The sequence below is a fragment of the Aspergillus sydowii genome (genome assembly GCF_001890705.1).
Source record: "Aspergillus sydowii CBS 593.65 unplaced genomic scaffold ASPSYscaffold_11, whole genome shotgun sequence".
Lineage (NCBI taxonomy): Eukaryota > Fungi > Ascomycota > Eurotiomycetes > Eurotiales > Aspergillaceae > Aspergillus > Aspergillus sydowii.
This window is the reverse complement of record NW_024467869.1, coordinates 818,694-842,299: the sequence shown is the minus strand read 5'-3', so window position 1 is coordinate 842,299 and position 23,606 is coordinate 818,694. Positions and strand designations below refer to the sequence as shown.

Here is a 23,606-nt window from a genome sequence, read left to right as displayed (position 1 = left end):
GCGCAATCTATGCTAAATCGCAAGGTTAGGTAGGATTGGCCTTGCAGAGACGGCTGCAAAGATACCTTTTTTTTTTTCAGGAGCCGCGGTTCCGCACCTAACTTACACCACAGTTGCTCAATCAGATGGTACCAGTGTAGGTGTCCGCCACGTTGATTGACCGTCCGGCGACCGGAACATGTCCACAAGTGTCAGAAATGAGAACGACCAGATATCTGGGAAGGGGATCTTCGGCACGTCTGGCATTTTTGGGCCTGAGTATCCAAGCTATAGTAATGCTACCCCCATGTAAAAAGGGCGAAAGCGTAAAAAGACAATGCATGATGTAGAATCACATACAAGGAACAGCAGCAATGCCGGGAGAATGACAATCAAGAAGAAATATAGGAAAGGGAGGATAAATGTAACAAAACATGGGAACGAACTGCAGTATTCCCGATAACGCCTGGTTATGCCGGAGGCAACGCGTACACAGGCCTGGGAGGAGGCAGATGGCGACACTAGCCCTGGGCTGGGTACCTGGATGCCGACACAGTCGGCAATAAAACGAGTCTCATAAATCACCAGAATGATTCGAAACTATACAAGTCCCAGCGAGTTTACAGTCAACCAATCAACACGGAGATCGGAAGATGTACGGAGCATGTCCTTTCATCCGACTGTTTTGTTGGCCCGACCTGGCCGGATCTCTCTTGTATGAGGTTCCTATGGGCACAGCCATAAATGCAGCAATGATTTGGCAAGCCATCAAGTGTGGAACAGCCTATAGCCAGGGCAGATAACAAGGGAACTCGGTTGAATCGAGCAAAGTCCAGATGACCAAGTATTCATGGCACAGCTGGAGCGACACTGCGGTCACATCGTTTGTGACTAACGCGTACGGAGACTATTCGTGCCCGACAGAAAGAGGAAATGCCTAATATATGACTCTTGCTCAACCTTCTTATACCTGACAGCGCACAGTTAATGCCATTGGTTCTGTTGCCCCATGAAATTTTCACCCATGACACCATCCTCGAGAGTGCGGATGAAGTCTCGGTTCCGTGTTCCACCCACGCGGCTGCCTCGTCGTCTCTGGTTTGCAGCGTTAGGGTCAACGTATCCATCGGCTGGCGGGGGATAGTATGCCGGACTTGGCTGTAGTCGAATAGGCGCATTGGGGTCGAGGTGACTTGCGACCCGTTGGATAGTAGGTGGGACTCCCTGAGGGTCCATAGTCGACGCCCGCTGACGGCCAGCTCTGGTTGTGGCTTGGGCATAGAGACTTTGAGAGGGCCCATACTGTGACTGTGGCATTTGACCTGGCATAAGGTTCATTTGGTGGCCGTATGCTGGTGGCTGTGTTGGGTAGGGCGGAGGAGCTTGTTGGTGCCCCGCATACATCCCTGTGTACATAGGCGGAGCCTGAGGATGCGCAGGAGGGTGGTACTGATTCATCTGCATTGTATACGCACTCTGTGCGGCGGACTGAGCATGGGCTGCTCTTTGCTTACTCGCAGCTTCCGCTTGCTGTTGCTGCTGGATACCTGGTGGGACAGTCTTGTTCAGCGAAGCATACTTCAGGTTCATTGGTGGCACGAATGGCCCAGTGAACTTTTGTTGTGTGATGAAGGGATGCAGCTTGGCTTGTTGGGGCGACCAGCGCTCGAGAGGGTTGATGGACAGCAGACCACGGACGAAGTCAATGAAAGCAACACGGTTATTGACCTCTATAGATATTTATTAGCGGCGGGGAAACGAAGAGTATAGTTGATGATCGTACCTCTCTCAACCTCTGCTGGTTTCATATTTTTCCTCGGCATCGGGTAGCTTCGGATGATGTCTTCTAATGTTGACGCTTGGAAGTACTTCTTACTGGGCTGTTCTTTCGTGTTGTGCTCGCGTGAATATTGCTCCAGGCTCTTCAGACGATAGGTCTTTCGTCCAAACTCATCTTGGGTCTTCTCAAAGAATTCACCGGATTGCTTGCCCATTTCCAACATCCAGGTCGGGGGTAAGCCTAGCATTTCCACGATTCGACAGACCTGATTGTATTCTGACGATCCGGGGAACAGGGGCAAACCAAGAAATAGTTCGACGACGATACAACCCAAAGACCACATATCAATCGCAGAAGAATACCTGACACAAATTAGCCAAAAGTCCTGCTTAATGACGTATTGCTCTGGGTCACATACGGCAAACCAAGAAGTACCTCTGGTGAACGGTAAAATCTGGACTGAATGTATGTGTAAACAGTTTGCCGCTCATCACAGGCGGATCCGAAATCGATAACCTTGATTATGGGGCTCTCGAGGCTGTAGAAAACATCGTCAGTTTGTTGACTTACGGTGGTTAAAAGAAAATTGGACTGACTTTTTTAACAAAATATTTTCCGGTTTAAGATCGCAGTGGATCAAGTGCGCCTTGTTTAAGAGGCTCAGCGCGTTAAGTAGTTGCTGTGCAAAGACGCGCACAAGCGTGGTGCTTAAGCCTCGGAATTGATTCTGCTTTATCAATTCATAAAGATTGACACTCAGCAGCTCAAATGCCAAACATAGGTGCTGGCGATGTATAAAGGTATCTTTTAGCCGGAGAAGATGGTGGTCATCGTTCTTGTCGTATCTGCTGTTGAGCTGTTGTGACGAAGAGTAAGCAGAAATCCGTAGGCCCTTCATTATGCAGACTTACCAGATCCAGGACGGAAACCTCCATCATACTTTGATTGAAGTAGGCAGTCTTATTTTTGATGACTTTAACGGCTACAACCTCCTGTGTTTTCAAGTTCTGGCACTTGACAACTTGTCCAAAAGTTCCCTGGCCAAGGACGTCAAGAATGAGATAACGATTCCTGGGAGAATGCATTAGGCAAATGACGCGAAGACAAAGCGCAATTGTGATTTATGGATATAACATACTTATGCCCTGCCTCTTCGCTTCCCAGAATGTCATTGACATATAGGATATAATCGCTGTCCTCGTTATCATACCCGTCGTTCTTGATTCCTTTGCTGGGTTTGGTAAGAACTCGGCGTGGGTTCCTCGACGATTCGTAATGAAAATTCGGGTTGCATATCCGGTAAGTAGCCGGAAGGTGATTTGTCAACGCTTGGAGAGGCTGTCCAACGTTAGAGGGTCTGTAGTGACTAGTTTGGTTGACATGGTACTCACGCTGATGAAACCCCCCTCCGGGTTGGCACGCCTATAGGCAGGTTGTGCGTGGATGCGAGGCTGCAGCTCCTGAACCGATTTGAACTTTTGGAATTTCGGCAACGGGCCACGGCCTGGCTGTTGAATGGTACCGGACCCTGATCCTGAACGTGACGACCTTGCATCTTGTGTAAATGGCGAACTGAGTTGCGGTCCTGATGACGGGCCGAAGAAGTGATCGGGGCTCATATCGGTGGATTGTAAGGGAGGCAATCTCGGAGGACGCGATCCAGATGCTGCGAATTCATGGTTAGGTATACTGAATGACAGTTGTTATCTCTCCAAAACAAAATACTTACAAGGAGGTGATTGATACGGCTGGGGAGGCGAAGAATAGTTGGTCGTCCTAGTTGGCGACTGTCCAGATGGATGCGTCGCGGGCGGAAAAGCATATGAATTGCTGGACTTTCCCGGGCTTGAATTGTAGGGCAAGCCTGGAGACAGGACGTTCATTGGAGAGTACCTGCGAGCAGCAGTAGACCCTTCGGTCGGAAAATACTGAGAAGAAGGTCGGCTCTGATGGGCAGGCCTCGTTGGGTATTTGGTCCGGTTATACGGATCCGCGTCTTCCATAGCGATATCTGCATCGTTGGCATAAGCGCGGGTATGTGGTGTAGCTGCGGGAGACGCCGCCATCGAGATTGGTTTGGAGGAAGCGACCGGGTGTGGTTTGGCAGCAATTCCAGGGGTTTGGAACGGCTCGTAGGTGTAGCCCGCGGGAGCCTGCGATGATGATTGCTGGCCGCCGTAGTTCGAAGGTAGGTGTTGGGCATTGGGATTCGGCGTCAACCCGTTATTGTTGAAGTGCGCAGGACGACCCACCAAGGGGTCTTTGTATGACTGCCACTGAGAATCCATCCTCTCCTATTTTCTGCCGCAGGCACAGGCAATGGTGAACGTTTTAGCGGAAGTTAAGACGATCGCCTGGGAAAGACGACAGCGCACATGCACTGCGATCGGGGGTTAGATAGCAGCGGGGCGGTAGACGAATGCAGCGCAATCAGGCGGAGACGGCGTGGGACACGGGGGCACGGGCGAATACTGACACACCCCGAATATCGAAGGGTCGAGCGAAGGAATTGACGTTATCTCTAAACTACACCGTACCTCATTATCTTCGTAAAATGTCGATCTGAAAGCAGGGTGAGACGGCCACCGAGCAACAAGCACGAGAAGGGCGGTCGCAATGCACAATCCTCAGGCCTCTCAACTGCACAAGGGGCTGGGGGCGCTCGAGTGGAGGTGGAGGGTGTCGACTGCTGGAAGTCCCGGAGAAAACGGGAAGCCCAGACAGACGCTCACACACAGAAGAACGGCACGGCTGGAATGCTGTCGGAATGAAGTCGCAGGGAGGGGAAGAAGGAAGAGGGAGACGAGAGGGCGTGGAGGCGGAGACGGCGATGCGTAGAGCTGGGATCTGGAGGCCTCAGGCTGCCCACTGCAGTGGGAGCGATGCACCCAGCACTACTGGTGCTCCTTTTGCCAGCTCACGACGGCCAGACTCGCTGCAATAGGCCTCTTCTCCAACGGATTCTGTCACTTGCTGATCTCACGACCCCGGTATACAGGACGGTCGAAATTGGGTGATTGCGTGGGAGACGCGACGCTATTCAGGCGAAAGTAGGAGGCAGGGACCAGGATAATAACAACACGAGGATTCTCACGAAATTAATATTGCAACTGCAGGAAAGCTGCGTATGTAGCTACTAATAAATTTGATTAAACATGACTGTGCTCGTCCGTCGCTTGGCCCCTCACTACCCAGTCGGTCTCCCCAGCCTCTTGGACGATCTCGCTTCCGGTAAGTATACTTTCAGCTGCCCCTTGAATCGCGGAAATTGGTACCCAATGCACGTCCGTGTGCAATTATTTTAGACGATAGCCAACCCTAAGACTCAGCGAGGGCTATTTGGGTATGAAAATGGTCTATTGTCGCAAGGACGGCATATTCCCAACCCAAGCACAAGCAAATGCTGGAGGTGGCGCTAAACATTGTTTGGCCAGACAGTGGCCGCTGCGTGGTAGCCACAATTCCAAACCGTCCGGCAGATGATACAGTAAATATCAAGGCTCACCCCCTTTTCAAATCGTCCTGGCCACTTCTTCGCACAATTCGTGGCCCTTCGCAGCGAAACCCACCCTCCAACTGATCGTGCGTAATCATTCCTGGGCGCAATTCGCTCGTCTGAGTATAGTCGACTGAGCGACTGTGACGTGGGCGGCGGTTCTTGGCGTCGAGTAAATGACTAATATTCTGCCGCAACCTGGGGCGGTGACCGATAGGCGACAGGCAGGTCTTGATGCCGGTGGTACCTAACAGTGACGATAATCCAAGGGGAAACAACAACAAAATCTCTGGTCGAGGCTTACGGCACTTATTCCAACATGCTGGTTCGTCTCATGAACTCGTTGCATGCGGTTGATTGTGGTGTGTCCACCTCGTGATCCACGATCTCGTTCATTCAAGTCTTCCCCGAGGGAATCCAACCGTCACTACGGGGATCAGTCTACTTGCCAACTTCTCCGCTAGGACCGATTGTAGCTCTATATCATTGATTCAACAATTATTTTATATTGATTATCAGCTCCTGCATCAGTCGGTTCCTAATTGGTATATTTTTCAAGCATGGATCAGAATGTAAAGAACAAGCAGGATGGTTCCCTCGAGGGGCCGTCTTCAGGGAACAAGACGCAAAATGGTACCCAGGAGACTCCTGACGCATCCCCACCTGTGGGTGAGCCAGCACCAAATCTGGATACCTCTGGTGGTACAGATGAAGCGAGCCGGTTAAAAGAGCTTCAAGCGGATATCCGCGACCAGGATACCCTGGAAAGAGATATAACTCGCCAGGTATACTTACTTTCCTACTCATTATGCTGCGCACATATCTGACACCGTCTACAGGCCGACAGGCTGCTTATGGAGCAGGCTGATGAGCGGGACAATAAGAGATTAGAAAAGACGAAGCACGAAAAAGAGTATAATCATCATATCTACATCAAATGCAATGTATACTTATTCTGCTCATCTCAGAAAACTCGAATCGCAGATCTTGAGACTACACCAACGTCTTTCACAACCAGTCGGCACTTCAGCGCGAGTGCGCCTCCAGAACGATTTAGACAAACTGGAAGGCCGCAATGCCGCGCTTGCAAATGATATCAAGGAAATCCAACAACGTATAGATGGCAGGCGCGAGGAGCAGGAGACGAACGCAGAGGCGACTGGGGCGGGGAGATTGCCCAATGAATCACGGAGAGACTATCTCATAAGAACTGGAAAGATCACGCCGTTTTCGCGAATGGGAGCCGGTCCGAACACTGGCCCGTTAGCTAGCTTACAGGACGCGCTTATTGATGCTGAGGATGAGCGTGATGAGCTAGAGGCTTTGGAGCAGGTAAAAGCGCGGTCGGCCGTTTCTCACCGGAATCTTGTACGCCCGGGTTTCGGCTTCGACGAAGCGAGTGAGTCAAGTGTTGCTGAAGAACCAGATTCTGAGCGCCCCGGAAAGAGGAGGAAACTAGAGAAGGATTCTCGACCGGGTAAGACGTCCGTGAACGCGGAGGATGTGGATTTGGATATGGGAACACCTTCCGAAGGTCATGTATCCGAAGATCAAGATGATTCTGTGAGCTACGTCGAAGAACAGGAATCCCCGTCGGAAGATGACAATGACTTCATGACTGAGGAGAAAGTCGCACCTGTAAAAAAAGCAAAAGGCAAAGAAGATTTGGAAGATTTCAGTGGCTTGGATGACGGTAATGAAAAGATATACCAGTCCCGGCTTCAGAATTGGGTCACACGGAGAAGCGCTGCTCGGAAACGTGCTCGGAAAGCCCGTGGAGCAGATACGGAGCAAGACACCAACATAGACGAGACTGATGACGTTCATGAGGAGGAAGAGTGGTTTATGCCCCATCCCTCTGAATCAGACCTGCATCTCGACAATGACTACCGTGTACCGGGCGATATTCACCCGCTTTTATTTGATTACCAGAAGACTGGAGTCCAATGGATGTGGGAGTTGCACCAGCAACAGGTAGGAGGCATTATCGGGGATGAAATGGGCCTAGGCAAAACCATCCAAGCCATTGCATTTTTGGCTGGTCTCCATTACAGCAAGATGTTGACAAAGCCCATCGTGGTTGTTTGCCCGGCCACAGTTATGAAGCAATGGGTGAATGAATTCCATCGCTGGTGGCCTCCATTTCGGGTTTCAATCCTGCATACTTCTGGCAGCGGAATGGTCAACATAAAGAATGAAAGTAGTCGTGAGGACGCACTTATCTCCGGGACCTATGGGTCGAGTGGCTCTAGCAGCGGCTTCAAGTCAGCTCGGAAGGTCGTCAAACGTGTAGTCGAAGAAGGACATGTACTGGTTACCACTTACTCGGGCTTGCAGAGCTATGCCTCCCTTTTAATACCGGTTGAATGGGGCGGCGCTATCCTCGACGAGGGTCACAAGATTCGCAATCCGAATACTTCTATCACTATGCACTGCAAAGAGCTCCGGACTCCACACCGGATTATTCTCTCGGGCACGCCAATGCAGAACAACTTAACAGAGTTATGGTCATTGTTCGATTTTATATTCCCGATGCGCCTTGGCACTCTGGTAAATTTCCGAAACCAGTTCGAGTTTCCAATTAGGCAGGGAGGCTATGCGAATGCTTCAAACCTACAGGTGCAGACGGCAGCAAAATGTGCAGAAACCCTAAAGGATGCGATCAGCCCCTACCTTTTACAGCGGTTCAAGATAGATGTGGCAGCCGATCTGCCCAAAAAGAGTGAACAAGTTCTCTTTTGCAGATTGACAAAACCGCAGAGGCAAGCATACATGGCATTTTTGGGCTCGGAAGAGATGCAGTCTATCTTACGGGGCCGAAGACAAGTGCTTTATGGGGTTGATATTCTCCGAAAGATCTGCAATCATCCGGACTTACAGAGCCATAAGTTGCTGTACTCCAAGGCAAACTATGGAAACCCAACGAGGTCGGGGAAAATGCAAGTAGTTCGATCTTTGCTCGAGTTATGGAAAGACACGGGCCACAAGACACTCCTATTCGCACAGCATCGAATTATGTTGGATATTTTGGAGAAGTTTGTCAGGTCTTTATCTGGTTTCAATTATCGTCGTATGGACGGCACGACACCCATTCAGCACCGACAATCTATGGTTGACGAGTTCAACAAGGATCCGAATATACATGTCTTCCTACTTACTACCAAGGTAGGAGGATTGGGTGTTAACCTTACCGGCGCGGATCGAGTCATTATCTATGACCCTGATTGGAATCCTTCGACCGACGTACAAGCCCGAGAACGTGCCTGGCGCCTTGGGCAGAAGCGCGATGTAACTATATACCGACTAATGACGGCGGGGACTATTGAGGAGAAGATATACCATCGCCAGATTTTCAAGCAATTTCTTACGAATAAGATCTTGAAGGACCCCAAGCAACGACAAACCTTCCAACTCAGCGACTTACACGACCTCTTTGCTTTAGGCGAAGAAAACCAAGGCCCAACGGAAACCAGTAAGATATTCAAAGAAGCTGAAGTCACCTACGAAAAAAGCAATGACGACGAGACCCCAGCAACGCGCCAGGATGACCACCAGCGTGACGTGCAGGTTGAGAAGCAAGATATTAGCAAGGTTNCAGGCGTGGCTTCAATAGAACAATTCCAGGGAGCACCCGAACATGAAGCGAAACCAGACGAGGGCGAACCGGGCACGAATTCAGAGTCGCGCATAATGGAAGGCATATTTGCTCAGTCAGGCGTCCACTCGGCGCTCGAGCACGACCAAATTGTGAACGGAAAACGCGTCGTCAAAGCAGACCCGAAGATAATCGAAGCAGAGGCGAAAAGAGTGGCTGCCGAAGCTGCAGAGGAACTACGTCGTGCAGGTGAAGCAGCCAAGTCCGTACCCATCGGCACGCCTACGTGGACAGGTCAATTCGGTGTTGCGGGAAGGCCTGACGAATCCCCGATGCGGCCACCATTCGGCGGACGGAGCAGTACAGCCAGGCGAGCTATGGCTGGTCCATCATCTGCAAGCATCTTGGCTAACCTCTCATCGCGTACACCACCGTCTCGCAGCGGTACCAATAGCCCTGCGCCAGTGAACGACCCCAGTGGGAAGGATTTCATTACGATGATCCGAGATTTCATCACATCCCACGGCGGGTCTGTTTACACGCAGAATTTAATCGATCATTTCAATCGTTATTGTACTACTCCGCAGAAATCGGCGGAATTTAAAGAGATGCTGAAACAGATTGCCGTTCTGAATAAAGGTGGTCGGAACGGGAGGGGGAAATGGTCGCTCAAGCCGGAGTATGTCAGAGGGCGATGAGTTTGCGCCCTGAACTTGGGACGCTACCTCTGCATTGTTGTACTAAGAAATAATAGATTCTTTTTCTGTCACCCAATATGTATAATCGGGAAACCATTTCCTGTGATTGCGCTTCGCATGAGGGAGACGTCACTGTTCAAAATATATTTTTTACTAAGTTTCGGGCCTCTAGCCGGCAACGAACTCAATCAAACAAGAATAGAACTGGATGTTCGACGTGCCGAACTCGTGACGATCATGATGTCAAGCGACATCCTGATCCTTTCGCTGTGTTTCAGCTTAGCGGAGTTTGATCATGATAGTCCTCCCATTATATATTTATTCGGCGCCGGAACCAAAGTGTATGGAAGTTTGGAATCAGCGTGGGTATGGGCGTTATACGAGTACGTAGTGGAAAAGGCGAAAAAAGGGCAACAAAGCTCCCCGACTGGGAGTCAAACCCAGGTCTCCCGCGCTTGTTCCTCGAAGAGCATCGATTGACAAGCGGAAATCATGACCGTGAGACCATCGAGGATTTGTTGGACGGAAATATGGGGAAGTTGGAAAGACCAGTTGATGGGCTTGGTTTGCAATGGTTGTGTGTTTGTTTCGCCAGATTGCCGATCATTGACGAGATCTATGGGGCGGAGGTCATGTCACAAATCAGATGTCAAAACAAACGCTTCCAAGCTTGCTTGCGAGAATATCGTTCTCGAAATAGAGTACGGAAATCGAACTGAACTGCTTGGAATGTTCCATCCTGCCAGGCCGGCACAAAGTGCCATGCTCATCTTTATCAAACCATCCGTGAGCAGCAGCGGACCTTGTGATCTTCGGCTTACCTCCATCTGCCCCAGTTTCTCCTCACGATCCACTCACAATGTCCGAGCCCGGGCCGGTTATCGACAGCGAAAAGGACGCCGTTCTTTGAAGTGGAAAACGATCGTCCGCTTCCTTGTTGTTGACTTGCTATGTAAGTGTTGTGGGATGCCAGGATAAGTGCAGGCCATGTCTCACTTCGCCCCTCTACTCCACAAAACATGGGCTTTCCACTGGAACGTCGGATGTGAACTTTGGATGCTTCCTGCATTTAAGATTTCGGCGTTGTTTATCCTGCCAGTCGGTGCTGCGGTTCCCTGGAGAGTGAACCATGCAGAGCATGCCGTAGGACTCGCCACTTGCCCCTGGGGCCCTGATAAAGCTGTTGTGTTCCCCGTTTATTTTCAGGTCAAGCACATTCTTCGGGTACTACTTGTTGCTTCCTAACGCCCTGTCTCTTGTTTGGATTTTCAAGAACTCTCTTTTCTCAAGATGAAGTTTATTAGCACTCTCCTACTGATCGGCGCCGCCGCGGCCAGTCCATTCCAAGTCGGTCGCCGCGACAGCCAAAACCCCGATAAATTCTATCTCAAGACCTCTGGATCTGAGAACCCAGGCCACAACGATCTCTATGTTTACGGATATCACACGGGCGCTGGTCTCAATGATGCCGTCCTTACTCCGGATGTCGAGACTGCTAGCACTGGTTTCCTGAATGGCACCAAGCTTCAGTTCGACTATGACACTGATTTCCCTTGGGGCATGAACCCCGTGGGCGTTACTAACTACGCTGGTGAGTAGTACCTCTTGATCTCGCGGATTTCGACGTCGAGACGGGAGATACTAACAGTTTTTAGCATGGCAATTCGTCCAGATCAATGCGGGTGTCACACAAGATGGTTTCTCCGTCAACAGCACTGGCCTGCAATTCTCACAAGAGAAGGGATTCGGTGGCTGGTTAGGTAAGATAAATTAAATGGCCCCCACCACGCGCAGTGTGAATGCTAACATTTCCTAGTGTGCGATTGGTGGCACAACGCACCCCAGCTTTTCTACATCTACCGCTACTACAACGCCCAGTACCCCGGCTCCTGCAGCGAAGTGAAGCTTTTGACCGAGCCCACTGCGTGAACCATATTATGGTTCGTCGCCACCTCTCCGCATATTCACCCGGTCCGAGAGGCTCATGACGCGCGTGGCTGGACTGATGAATCATAAACTTCGAGGGGTGGCTGTTGATAAAGTCTGGTCGCTGCTGCCGACTTTCATACGGGTCCTGGTGTGCCTGTCTGGACCTGAGACGAAGCCTAATAGTCCACTGTGTTTCATGGTTTCATAAAGTTAATCCACTCTGAAATTTTCTAACTACATGTTGGGAATCAATTGCCGGTCCAATCGTTGCATCCGAAAGATCGCGATAATTTTGCATATTTGACGCCAATTATTGGCAATAGTATATACTATATACTTAGTGGTGTGGACGGCTGACGATTCGGATTTCTTACCTAAATGGCGGCCGTTAATGCTTGAGTGTATGGCGATGGGAAAGTGGCAAGCGCGCACTAATTATGCGATGTTCTGTATATGAGTTATAGCGTAGTGAAGAATACAAAATATTTTTGGAATGAGACTGGAACAATTGGCAGAGTTCACAGCATGGGAGGTGAGACTGGATGCCTGAGGCGCGGCAAGATCGCCCAAAAATAGACGATGTCTCACATGTACGCCCAAAAGGGTTAAGCCACCTGATCTGCTGGTCTGGTCGTTTCGATTCTTTCTCGCCATCGTTTTCCCACGCCCTTTTCTGTCGCTCTGCTGCCGTTGAAACGTTGTCTTCCCTCGCACCGTCTTCTCTGATCTTTTCTGCGTCCTCTCCATCCTGTTACACGGTCGTCATTTGCACGAATCGCCCAGTCGCTCGCTTGTTTACGTTCGTTTCGCCAGCCACTCCGCTCGCTTTGGAGACCCCTAAGACCCAGAACAATTAGTATCAGATCACTGGTCTGTTTCACACTTGACATAGCACGCTGGCTTTTTACTTCTCTGCCCTCCGCCGCTTATCCGCAGCTGCCTTCGACCATCGATAAATATCAACATTCCGCCGAGCATCATCTGTCATTACTCGCTATCTCATCGTCGATACTCGTTGCTGTGGACACCAAGGCTCGGTTGAACTATACTGAGGCCAAGGGGACTTCGGACACCCCGATTCATCGATCAAGGGGAAAACAACTAGTAGACGGCTGACCTGCCACGTACAAAATGCGTTTCCCTTCGCTTTTCCCGATTGCATGCGTGCTTTTGTTAGTGGTACTGTCAACTGCATGGCAGCCGGATGGGCTCTTGGGAAATGGCCAACTTTTGCCCAGAGCAGATGGTTAGTCACATTATTCATGGCACCAGGGTCAATATCCTAACGTATAAATCGGCTTTAGACGCAGACTCAGACACCCAGACCGCTGCCGAAAGCGCCACCACCGGTGCTTCCCCTTCAGCGGAGGAAACGGCGACTGCCACAAAATCCTCTGATAAGGACAGCGAGGAAACGGACTCTCCCACTACAACCAAAAGTTCATCGGATTCGAAGACAACCAGCCACTCCAATAAAACGACGTCTGTTGATCCGCGCCTCCCTCCCGGTGGTATTTCCATGATCTCCCCGGCGTCGACCTCAACGACGTACTATAAGATCGATGAGATAATTACATTTGTTTGGAACTATACGTCCTTGTCAATCACTCCCTCGGCAGTGAATGTCGTTGCGTCTTGCAGTCTCAACAGTGCTACCTACACCATCTCCAGCAACATGAGCGTTGAGGAGACGCAGACTGTCAAGTGGGACACTGGAAAGTACCAAGCCAATGCCACTGCTCCGTTGCTCACCGCGACCTACACCTTGATTGTGTACGATGAGAGCAAGGACATTGATGACACTGCTGGGGCTGGTGAACTAGGTAAAGGGACCTATATGTTCGGGATGTACGAGCCGAAGGCTTACACCCCCTTGTCCGGTATGTTTAGCACCACCTCTGTTACCCTACCCCAATGCTGACTTGTTTTAGAATTTGTCTGTGCGACATGCAGTGGTGCCATGTCGTCCATGGGACTTCTCGGCCTGAAAATGGCCGTAGGGATGAGCTTGATCACATTCCTATCCTTCACGTGGTTTGCCGGCAGTTTCGGCTTATTCTCTACCTGAACATCGCCAAACTTGGCACACGAATATTTGCATTTACATATTATGCATTCTGGGAATGTTGCATGCAGCTGAGCGGTTTTCGTCACGATAATAGCGATTGATCTAATAAGTTGGGTGGGATGGCGTTTTCACACGTATTATGCCTGCGTTTTACATATATTATTACTATAGTTGCTCTCTGGTGAAAATAATTGGGCTATATGGCATGTTTTTGTCCGTTTCGCATTGATTCTATATGATTCCTATTTCTCGCGGATGTGTTTTATCCTTTGCCTTTTAGCATGGTGACTAGTATCTAGTGCCTATAATAGCCAAGGCCATGTCTAAAAGCACGCACAGTGCCTTGTCCATACATTGTGGTGATTAGTAGTCGGCAGGAATACATCAGTAAGTATTCATATCAGACATTACCGTCACTACTGTAAAGACAAAAGAACTGCAGGATCAGTGCTCTTGCACCCAAGCGGATACACCTTCAAATGCCAACTGCTAGAGGCCGCACCGCAACAATGACAGGATACTCAAGCAAGCTTTATCCTTTGATACAGCTGCGTATAGGTTCTATCCTGATATCTGTTCATTGTCCTGCTAGTGCGGGAGAATCTTCTAAGCGCAGTCCTACGGCTTCACATAGTCCAGAGCACTGCGATGAAAAGTAGGCTTAGCAGGTGCATGCGCATAAAACAAATGTTAACTCTGGTTTGCATTCATTTGTCTATGGGGCTGCACGAACTGCTCCCCCTCCTTCCTTGCTGCTGGGTTGTTTGCATAGACAATGAAGTAGCGATTGTTGGTATGCGCAGGGCGAAGTGAGATGCTACTGATTAGCGAGATTGAGATAAAGAGCTTGCTGGGACTTGGATGTTTATAAGTATCTGAATTTATTCGTGTTGATTTCTGTCTTTGCGCTCTAGATGCTTTCGTCTGAATTGGCTTACTCTATCTCCATTTACTCATTGCAATCAATCGTACCACGCCGTTCTTTCACTTCGCACGTCGGTTTGGCTCGTACTTGTCCGATACTTAATTTCCACCATACCTCTATCGCCAGTAGTCAATCTTGCTGACATCCAAATACACGGCCCTTTCCCTGGAAGCCCCCATTTTGGACTTTCGCTTCCGCTTCTACAGCTCCAACCCAGGGTATATCAACCTCCCCGTTTGGCGCATCGACGCTGAAAACGCCCACGCCGGCAGCATCAACTACCACGTCAACGGCTCAGGGCCCACATTGGAAAGCCCGGTGAATAAGTGGCTGACATCGACATCGACATCGACAACGATAACCGCATCATGACGAGAAGAAAGATTTATCAAGGCATGGACAGCCAATCCTCCGGCTTCAGAAACGACATCGACAACAGTAACACCAAACCCTACATTGTCAGCACTGAGAGTGTCAATATTCGCATTAACATGAGTCCTAACGGCATCCACGGCCAGTCCCCGAACTTTCAAAACGCCGACAACATTGGACGTTCACGTCCGTCTTCAAGTTCGCGGGCCTTTCCACACGAACTTCGTTCGACAAATCGAACCGAACCAAAAGGAGAAGAGAAAATGGGCCCTGACTTGGATAGAGTCGACAACACTGGACCACAACGTCCTCCATGTCCTCCACGTTCGCAGCCTTTGATACCCGATCTCTTGACAACAAATCTAATCGACCAAATCGACCCAAAACGAAAAGAGAGTATGGGCCCTGACTCTAATAACGTCGACAACACTGTACGTTCACGCCCTCCACGTCCGCGATCCATTTCATCCGAACCCCGTTCAACAAACCAAACCAAACCGGAACAAGAAGGGAAAACGGGCTTTGATTTCAATGACATCGACAACACTGGACCTCCACGTCCTCCATGTTCGTGGGCCTTTTCACCAGAACCGAAACGAAAAGAGAGAACGAGGTCTGACATTGGCTATATCTGGCCAAAAGACCCGAGACCAGGGAACCCCAGCCGTTGGTCCCGCTGGCAGCGATTTTCCGACGTGATGACGGGAAAGGGACCGGACATCTATGTAGGAAGAATCCGCCCCCGTACCAGCCACCACGACCATCGGCATGCCGTGCACATGGGGGAAAATCTCTGGGGCGGACGGGAAAGGGAGCAGAGATCCAAAACGGACTGGTTATTGTGGGACAACGATCATGCCAAGTACTGCGCGATACCACATTGTCCGGACTGCTATAACGTTCGTAAGCGGGAGCAGAGAGACAACTTTTTTATTTGGGCGAGACGTGGTCCGGAGGAGAGGTACGACTTTCGCACGAGGAAATATCAGGTTCCGGATGAGGGAACTTGGTCTAGGGTAGAGTATTGCGATGAGCCGCAGCATATGATCCCTCTACAGTACAGGGATCGGTATAGGCGTCCGTACCCGGCGGAACACCGGCACAATGAGGTTTATGGGATTCATGGGAATCAACGTCGGAGATTTCGATACTAGGACCCTTTTCCCTTTAGTTTCGGGTCAGACACATGTGGCGTGATAGGCTTCGAATGTTGGCGCCTGAGGTTCTGTTTGTGATTCAATAGATTTTGGGTATCGCAGTGTTGGAAGGTTAGCTGCTTTGTCCTGCAATTTTCCGCATTTGGTACAGGTTGTTTGAATATTTGAATAGGACAAGACCATTTCCTGGTGACTCATGAGTATTTATGGAAGATAAGCAGGCCCAGTAGACTTACCAAGAGGTATGTTAGGTCCCATTTCCTTGAACGAGAGTTTAGGCAATCCAAAATGGCAATTTCAAGTTTTGAGGGAGGTTCTGCGGATGACTTGCTAGAGACATTAAAGTCGGGAACCCCATCCTGACCTGTATGGTGAGCATGAACCCTGAAAGCCAGCCCGGCCTTTGCGAGTACGACGGAAAACGAGTCATTCTTAACGGGAACAACGCGCACCCCTGGGACGTTCCGCTGCGCAAAGTTATCAACGAGCGCTTTCCAGCCTCCTTCCGCTGATTGTAGTTGTGAGCGTTCATGCTCCTCCTTGGCCTTTTGCTCTCGCTCTTTTCTAATGGTGTCTTTCTTCGTAATCTCTTCGAGCAGCACATCATAGTCCTGGTCCCACATGCAATTAGACTGCAGGAGCTGACCGGCGTTTTCGTAGATTAGAGTGTCGACACGCTCCCAAACGCCTTTCATCTCTTTCCCACGCCACATGCCCTGGAAGTCTCCAACTTCATTGACGCTAGCACGTGCCGCCTGTGACAGCTGCTCAAACAGCTTCTGGGGCGAGGTTGAAGCAGGCTGGGAGTTGACAACTGGTGCCAGCGGCTCGAGAAGCCGTTCCGGAATCAGCGTCCGAAGTTGATGAATCTGTTATGTTGATGAGTTTGCTGTCCAAGACAAGACGAAGCGCGGCGGGGGAAAGCAACTAAGAAAATGATAATCATACCGTGTCCTCCAGTTTCTGAAGCTTGGCAAGGGACGACACAAGCTCCAATTCGGACTGCAAAAGTTCAGGGTCCATGACAGGTTCGGCATCATCCTCTGCGACCGCGGTCGGAGCGGATGTGGAGTTGGAATCATTCATTGTAGTTGCTTTTATATTGTTGAGTTCGCTGGTTTTCATAGACGGGGATTGTTCCATTTTCGGTACCACGACAGCTACTTTTTGGCCAGTGGTCATTTTCCACCTGGTGTCAGATAAGAAGTTTGTAATGGCGATCAAAGTGCGTTCTTCAGTGCGTTCTTATACTGTCATAGTAAATTGAAACAACCGTATTAACTGTAATATTAACCAGGAAATATCTGTTCACTTGCTCTGCTTTGGGATGCGCAAGAGGATTGGATGAGAGAGAATTGGATAATGAATGATGGTGTTAGACGTTGGTTGTTGATCGCCGTGGAACCGCGCCACACACACTAGCCACAATATCTGTGGCTGGTGGGGAAGGGTATAGTATTACAGATTCGTGGTTTCATTTCTTCAACACAGTACAGATTCTATTGGATGGATATGAATTTAAGTAGATTCACACATTTCACCTGCAGAAAAGTATAGGTATGGACAAAAGATTACCCCTTCTTGCACACGGCTGGCATTTTGCCCACCCACTCTTCAGCTCCGTCCTCTGCAGCATCCACCAGCCAGCGCGCAAGGGCTCCCCTCCTCTGGGACATGGTCCAGCCATCTTCTCCTACCCAGCCAACGAACGTCTCTCCATCCTCTCTGTCCCTTCGCCAGCTTTCTTGGTCCTGATTTCCGGGAATCGCTGCAATCCGATAGACAGTCCACTTGAGGCCATCAGCATGATTCTCAAAAGCATCTGCAATGTTCAGAATATTCTGATACGCAAAATTCGCAAACGTGCGGACAAGAGGAACGACAGCGAGCGTGAAAAGCGTCCAATGGTCCTCTGGTCGAGAAATAGATGGCGTTCCCATCGCAAAGATGCGATCGACTCCATGTTCGCGCATCAAAGGGAATACAGATGATTTGTAGATGTCCCCAAATAGGCTGCGACTACCATTTCTATCATTGATTCCGGGTCCCAACAGGGAGATGACGACTCGACATTTGGCTATGGCCGCGGAGAGGGAATCGCGATCGTCCATCTCGCCCTTGACAACCTAGTTATAGTAAGACCGCGGTCAGCGGACAATTCAAGTTACTTGGGAGAGTGAGGACGGACCTCGAGTAACTCATTCGATGCTAGGTCTTCAGGAATCTTGGAAGGGTTCCGGGCGTAGACTATGGTCTTGAGTTTTCGATATACAAGTTCTCGCAGCAGACATATACCTGTGGGGCCTGTGCCACCGAGAACAAGGATTTTGGTGCCTGCCATAGCTGGGTCAAAGCAAAGAGATGGCAGTGAAAAGATGTCCCTTGTGAATAATATTGTTGGGAATGTCGCTGCTCATATAGTTCTGAGAGAGCGGGGCCGCGCGCTGTCAAACCCGCGCGGTCTCATCTGCGCGCGGTGGTCAAGTGAGTCGCGCAGAAGGATGATGCTAATTAGATAGAGGGCAGGAATTACCGGTCATAACGTGATTAATAACAGCGGAGTCAAACACGATAAACAGAAACACCTGCCTAGGTGATTGTTAATGGAAACCAAAGAAGGGTGAGAGCTCATGGTCAGTCTCATTGCCTGAGGCTGCAAAGTCCGCCAACAGCCAATCACGTGTGCCGGCATTGAGGCTGTTGCAAGTGCAACGCGATCCAAACGGTTCCATTCTTCACATATCCTGGAGGACCATGACATGACCAACAGCAAAATGAACAACGTCGGCTGTTGGACTTGCCGGCTGCGTCGCAAGAGATGCGATCTGGTCCAACCAGTTTGTGGGATTTGCTCGGCATTGGAGATTCGTTGCTATTCTGACCCAGACAAGCCGGAATGGATGGACAATGACGTGAAACGACGCCAGATGGCAGAGCAACTCAAGGCCGAGGTCAAAAAAAGAGCTTCCAGACGCCGGTCGAAGAGGTTGATACAACGCGTTGTGCGAGATCTAGGGGATGAAGAAGAAGGCGAAACCCCAAAGCAAGCACTGAATATCAGCTCGCCATCGACGCAGCAAACGAATGGTCGCGCCCCAAATGAAACGCAAGCACAGAGATCTATTACTCTGGATTGTGCCAATGAGACGCGCCCAGCTTCAGAATCTGTAGCTGGCTTCACACATATTTCGTTAGAGCACCTGGATGTCCCGGACTCGCACCGCTTGTCCAACGAGTTGGAACTGAGCTTCATTATGGTGTTTCTGGACTACACGTTCCCTGTTCTATTTCCCTTGTATACACCCACTATATTTGAGGGTGGGAGAGGCTGGCTCCTAGTGTTGCCCATGAAGATCAGAGCGCTGTACCATACTGTCATCAGCCTGACTTCGTACTTCTTCACCGAGGTACCGATAAGCTCTGGATCAATATACGAACGATGCACGAACGTAGCCCTCGGAGAACAGAGCAAACAGTTAGATCTGGCTGTGAAGATGGTGCAGCGCGATCTTGATACCATCAACCAAAACGTTCACTCCAATATTCTCGAGAGCGTCCACCTGTAGGAAAGCATTGTACAGCTATTGATTTATGATGGCGTTGTTGCAACCACGGAAAATTGGAGGATGCACCTCGGCGCTGCTACAATCCTGTTTGAACAAATTGTATCATTCCCGGGATCTATATCTTCTCTTTACAATCTTATGAGCCAACTCTCGCCACTACCAACAACCTCCGAAAACTGGAATGGGTTCTGGACCGCCGACCAAGCTGCGTTCAGGTTTTTCTCTGCGATTCTGCTAGTGGCCGACATTATCTCTAGCACGGCGCTCGAAAAATCTCCAAAGTTGCAAAAATACCATCATGATTTGCTAACAAATGATCTGGGCCCCGGGAAATCTCCCCTACAGCTGGAAGACTTTATCGGATGCCAAAACTGGGTGCTTCGTCTAATCAGTGAGATCGCAGTCCTAGATACCTGGAAAAAAGACATGAAGAGACATAGAAGTTTAAACATGACGCAGCTTGTGGAGCGCGGGTCTTTAATCGAACAGGAACTGCAGAACTGCTGTTCACAGCTCGACCATGTCCCTGAAACGCAGTATCCACCTCATAGACCACCTGACATGTTTCCCTTCAACAGGTCGTGTACTTCAAGTACAACAAACACCGTAACCCGCATTTGGGCCCACGCTGCCCGCATCTATCTTCACACAGTTCTCTCGGGTTGGCAAACTGCCGCCCCAGAGATATGCGAGGATGTTTCTCAAATAATCAACCTTTTCAAGGAGCTTTCACCTGGTGTATTGCGAGCACTGGCATGGCCATTCTGCGTCGCGGGCTGTCTGGCGGCTGAAGAACAGGAATCTGCATTTCGAGAGCTAGTCAACTCGATGGGACCGCTTGGGATGCTCGGGACGATGCAGAGCGCGCTATGTATCATGGAAAATGTGTGGCGTAAGCGGGCACATATTGACCCTGATACCTGGGATATCGCTGCGTGTTCGAGAAGCTTGGGACATGTAATTTTGTTTATATGATACGCGAAATTAAGAATTCAACGGACGTCCGTTTCTGTTGTGGTCATCATCAACGGCAGCTTTCTACTCCTCAAAGGGCCATATCAAAATATTCACAATTGATTCTAAGGTCTTTAAGACACTCAAATCGGCAAAGTCGTTTTATCTCGTGATCTCTGGATATAGTAGCTGATTATACATTGTTGAGATCCCCACAGACATTGGAACTCTTCAAGATCAGCATCTATACTCATCTCCAGGGACACCAGCTGAAAACAACCCGTTCACATAATTCGGATACAAACTTTCTTCAAACCCCCAATCCTCATCATGACCGACCACGGCCCCGAGTCTTAGCAGATCCGAAAACGATCCCGGAAATAATTCGCTCGTATTCGATAAACCAGGGATTATCGCAGGTGGCGCAGACTCAGAGAGTCTGCTTGCTTGCGCGAAAAGCTGAGACACTACACGTGCGCCAGCGGCTGCCATATCGCTTACTCCAGAGAGTATCTGCAGACGGTTTAGGGCTTTCTCTACCGCTTGCATTGCTTTGTTGCGAGTTAGTTTCGTAACTTGTCGGCCGAGAATGTCATGGTTTTCTTCAGTCTGGTCGAACGGGAAATCCGGCCGTGAAAGGAGAGTCAAGAGCAATACGGAAGCTTCGAAGGAGTTGAATATGATAGCAGCGAAGCGGGTATGGCCGCCACCGAACATGGAATGGAGATTTGAGACGGCCGTTAGTTCTTCGACGGCAGCTTGCGCGAGCTTTTGCTTCTGGGACTGGAGCAGGACTTGTTTGTAGGCTGGCAGCTGTGTGATCTGGCTTTCATTGAGCAGAAGGAGAGGGCGGAAGTTCCAGGCTATGAAATCGAAGATGGTGATATGGAGGAGTTGGCGTTGCATGGAAAGTTTTGGAAGCTGAGTGTCCCATTTTTTATCTGGGCTTAAGGTTAGGGCTGGATGAAGTGTGGGCAGGTATTCGCTGCAGAATTGCTCGTATCGTTGTTCGGCTTGGGTTGGGTCGTAGGGGATAGTTTGCTTTTTGGGGTACTTTCGCCAGAATCTGCCTAGTTGGACTTGCATTAAACGTTCAGTGAATAACTCTGGTGCCGTGATGTCGCTGTCCATGTCCAACATGCCTGTTTCGGGGACGAGGCGTAATCGAGGCAGCATCTCTGCGACAAGATTGTCGGGCAAGAAAGGGACCCTGTCAAGTTGCCTCGACAAGTGACTGCGCATTGTATAGATCGGATCAGTGATGTTCAAATATAATGGGACGTAAGTAACCTACCTATCCAAGAGATAAAGGTTACAGAATATCCTTCGTTGCATTTCTTTGTCGAATTCTTGCCCACCTCCGAGTTCAGCAGCCGCTGTTTGTACGCCAGCCTTCTGAGCCGCGCGAGAGGCAGAGGCAATGCCCTCCCAAAACATATCTGTTCGCCCTTCGCAAGAGGAGTTTAGCGCAGCGAATAATATGTGTTGAACGCGGACCAGGCCACCCTTCCAGTCGAGAGCGAGGCATGTTTCACTGAGACTATTCCCAAGCTCAACGCACGTGTTGCGAATATGACCGAGTGGTAGGTCGCTGATCTTATCATCGGGATACGTTGGCGATGGGAGGAATTGTGTTGCGTATGAACATATTCGAAGGATGAGAACAGCATACTCGACGTTACGGACTGTCAATTCTCTATTGTTGGCCCACCATTGCTGATAGTGTATCAAGAAGCTGGGTGCATGAACAAGTTGTTTCATCCTAGGGGTTGCCGTTAGCGTACCGCCCCAGATGGATTTATTGGCGTGGTTAACTTACCAATTCAATTCAGACACAAAGTATTGGGTGAGAAAGTCAAGGATACCACGGCGCGGCATGCGTTCAAGGTCAGACCTAATTTTTTGGAGCATGTCCGGGGACGCACGGTTATCAATATCCTCATCATCTCCATTATGCAAGTCCCACTGAAAAACTGATCAGCCTAGGGCGCACGGACTGTATTAGGGTTTGTTGCTGGAAGTACATTTTTAAGCAGTGCCATCGTGTTAGAGCTACTATCCTCAAAATAGCCGAACGATTTGGTAAGTGCCGCGTGCTGGTTGCATGGGCCATCCTCATATGGAATTATTGGAGACTGGATTGTCTTCGAGACACCGGCCGGATGTTTGATGGGATGAACACTATCTGACACTTGATTTCGTGACTCGTCACCTAGTATAGCACGCAAGGGCCGGTCAACTGGTGCAGGCTTGTAGATACACTCCTCGGGTCGCCGACGCCGAGTACAGTGATTACAGGGATATTGCCGATTACACTTTTGACAATTAGCGCCAAGTCTCACACATCAGGGCCCATACGTAGTCACCCACTTTTTGCTTCCGCGTGTGGCAGGGAACACATGTCGTGACCCGGCGCTTTCGGGTCTGCGGCATGGGTGGGATCTATATCATATAGCTTCTCATCGGCAGATGACAGTTAGTGCGTAGGAGTCTAACAGATATAACTGGTCGTGAGCTTTCTGATGCGTGCTCTGAGACTGATGATGGAAATCAGGCGAAATGAGGAAGATGATGGCGTAAGGCCGTCCTCTCCAAACAGCGCATTCATCCCTGCACGTGACGATATTGCTTATAGCACGTCGGACTCGTTTTCACTTCTAGCCAGTTCTATCCTACAATATTGATTAACTAGACTCTTTACTATGCTCCAATGTCCAGATCTGGATAGGGTATATGTGTATGCGAGCATCGTTGCTTTGTTATTTTTGCCAGCATCTAGAACTTCACGATACATATTCAATTTTTTTTAGCCACGGCTAACACGGACAGGATGACCCTGATTCGCCATCGGAAACCATCCGCCAGGAAGCTGTTCCTTACCATAAAAGTTTGAGGATTCTTCCTGGTTGACTATGGAGCGGGTCGCCTGTTCGGCCGAAAATCTTCGGCCGTCCAATATCGGGGAAGACGATGCAGCCATCACGAATTCGACGGGGTTAAAAAATACAATGCCTTAATCCCGTGAGTCCAATACGAATCCTCATCTCTTATTGGGGTGGTGGCGATCCTCTCCTGGCCTGCCATCGT

General features: G+C 49.8%; 9 protein-coding genes and 1 non-coding gene across 10 annotated transcripts; 6 read left to right on the top strand and 4 right to left on the bottom strand.

Moving 5' to 3' along the window:
- Positions 1–963: 963 nt before the first annotated feature.
- On the bottom strand, positions 964–4,047 carry ASPSYDRAFT_60601 (putative protein kinase Yak1; the record flags this gene model as incomplete). The annotated part of the gene is made up of 8 exons (XM_040849876.1): positions 964–1,709; positions 1,763–2,121; positions 2,178–2,297; positions 2,356–2,615; positions 2,671–2,830; positions 2,898–3,097; positions 3,151–3,425; positions 3,489–4,047. The coding sequence occupies 8 exons, from the start codon at positions 4,045–4,047 to the stop codon at positions 964–966; spliced, it is 2,679 nt and encodes an 892-aa protein (XP_040699508.1).
- Positions 4,048–6,028: 1,981 nt separating this feature from the next.
- On the top strand, positions 6,029–9,794 carry ASPSYDRAFT_421862 (DNA-dependent ATPase RAD26). The gene is made up of 2 exons (XM_040846426.1): positions 6,029–6,040; positions 6,095–9,794. The coding sequence occupies exon 2, from the start codon at positions 6,198–6,200 to the stop codon at positions 9,546–9,548; it is 3,351 nt and encodes a 1,116-aa protein (XP_040699507.1). The 5' UTR covers positions 6,029–6,040; positions 6,095–6,197; the 3' UTR covers positions 9,549–9,794.
- Positions 9,795–10,682, top strand: ASPSYDRAFT_421863 (uncharacterized protein). The gene has a single exon (XM_040846427.1). The coding sequence runs from the start codon at positions 10,041–10,043 to the stop codon at positions 10,524–10,526; it is 486 nt and encodes a 161-aa protein (XP_040699506.1). The 5' UTR covers positions 9,795–10,040; the 3' UTR covers positions 10,527–10,682.
- ASPSYDRAFT_t119 lies at positions 9,968–10,062 on the bottom strand. The gene has a single exon. It is a non-coding gene; the product is annotated as a tRNA-Asp (tRNA).
- A 156-nt stretch (positions 10,683–10,838) lies between the features above and the next one.
- On the top strand, positions 10,839–11,477 carry ASPSYDRAFT_60599 (uncharacterized protein; the record flags this gene model as incomplete). Its single annotated transcript, XM_040849875.1, has 3 exons — positions 10,839–11,139; positions 11,204–11,308; positions 11,365–11,477. The coding sequence occupies 3 exons, from the start codon at positions 10,839–10,841 to the stop codon at positions 11,475–11,477; spliced, it is 519 nt and encodes a 172-aa protein (XP_040699505.1).
- A 634-nt stretch (positions 11,478–12,111) lies between these two features.
- On the top strand, positions 12,112–13,986 carry ASPSYDRAFT_48914 (uncharacterized protein). The gene is made up of 3 exons (XM_040847734.1): positions 12,112–12,723; positions 12,782–13,357; positions 13,409–13,986. Exons 1-3 carry the CDS (start codon positions 12,609–12,611, stop codon positions 13,543–13,545), a joined length of 828 nt encoding a protein of 275 aa, XP_040699504.1. The 5' UTR covers positions 12,112–12,608; the 3' UTR covers positions 13,546–13,986.
- Positions 13,987–14,838: 852 nt separating this feature from the next.
- On the top strand, positions 14,839–15,996 carry ASPSYDRAFT_34603 (uncharacterized protein; the record flags this gene model as incomplete). Its single annotated transcript, XM_040845263.1, has 1 exon — positions 14,839–15,996. One exon carries the CDS (start codon positions 14,839–14,841, stop codon positions 15,994–15,996), a length of 1,158 nt encoding a protein of 385 aa, XP_040699503.1.
- Positions 15,997–16,020: 24 nt separating this feature from the next.
- ASPSYDRAFT_60597 (RNA polymerase II mediator complex subunit MED27 domain-containing protein) lies at positions 16,021–18,340 on the bottom strand (the record flags this gene model as incomplete). Its single annotated transcript, XM_040849874.1, has 5 exons — positions 16,021–16,185; positions 16,236–16,868; positions 16,948–17,188; positions 17,611–18,125; positions 18,188–18,340. The coding sequence occupies 5 exons, from the start codon at positions 18,338–18,340 to the stop codon at positions 16,021–16,023; spliced, it is 1,707 nt and encodes a 568-aa protein (XP_040699502.1).
- A 418-nt stretch (positions 18,341–18,758) lies between these two features.
- On the top strand, positions 18,759–20,540 carry ASPSYDRAFT_34600 (Zn(II)2Cys6 transcription factor; the record flags this gene model as incomplete). The annotated part of the gene is made up of 2 exons (XM_040845262.1): positions 18,759–19,553; positions 19,581–20,540. 2 exons carry the CDS (start codon positions 18,759–18,761, stop codon positions 20,538–20,540), a joined length of 1,755 nt encoding a protein of 584 aa, XP_040699501.1.
- A 216-nt stretch (positions 20,541–20,756) lies between these two features.
- Positions 20,757–22,952, bottom strand: ASPSYDRAFT_157799 (fungal specific transcription factor domain-containing protein; the record flags this gene model as incomplete). Its single annotated transcript, XM_040842671.1, has 6 exons — positions 20,757–21,753; positions 21,814–22,281; positions 22,339–22,484; positions 22,544–22,633; positions 22,673–22,834; positions 22,890–22,952. The coding sequence occupies 6 exons, from the start codon at positions 22,950–22,952 to the stop codon at positions 20,757–20,759; spliced, it is 1,926 nt and encodes a 641-aa protein (XP_040699500.1).
- Between the last annotated feature and the right edge of the window lie 654 nt (positions 22,953–23,606).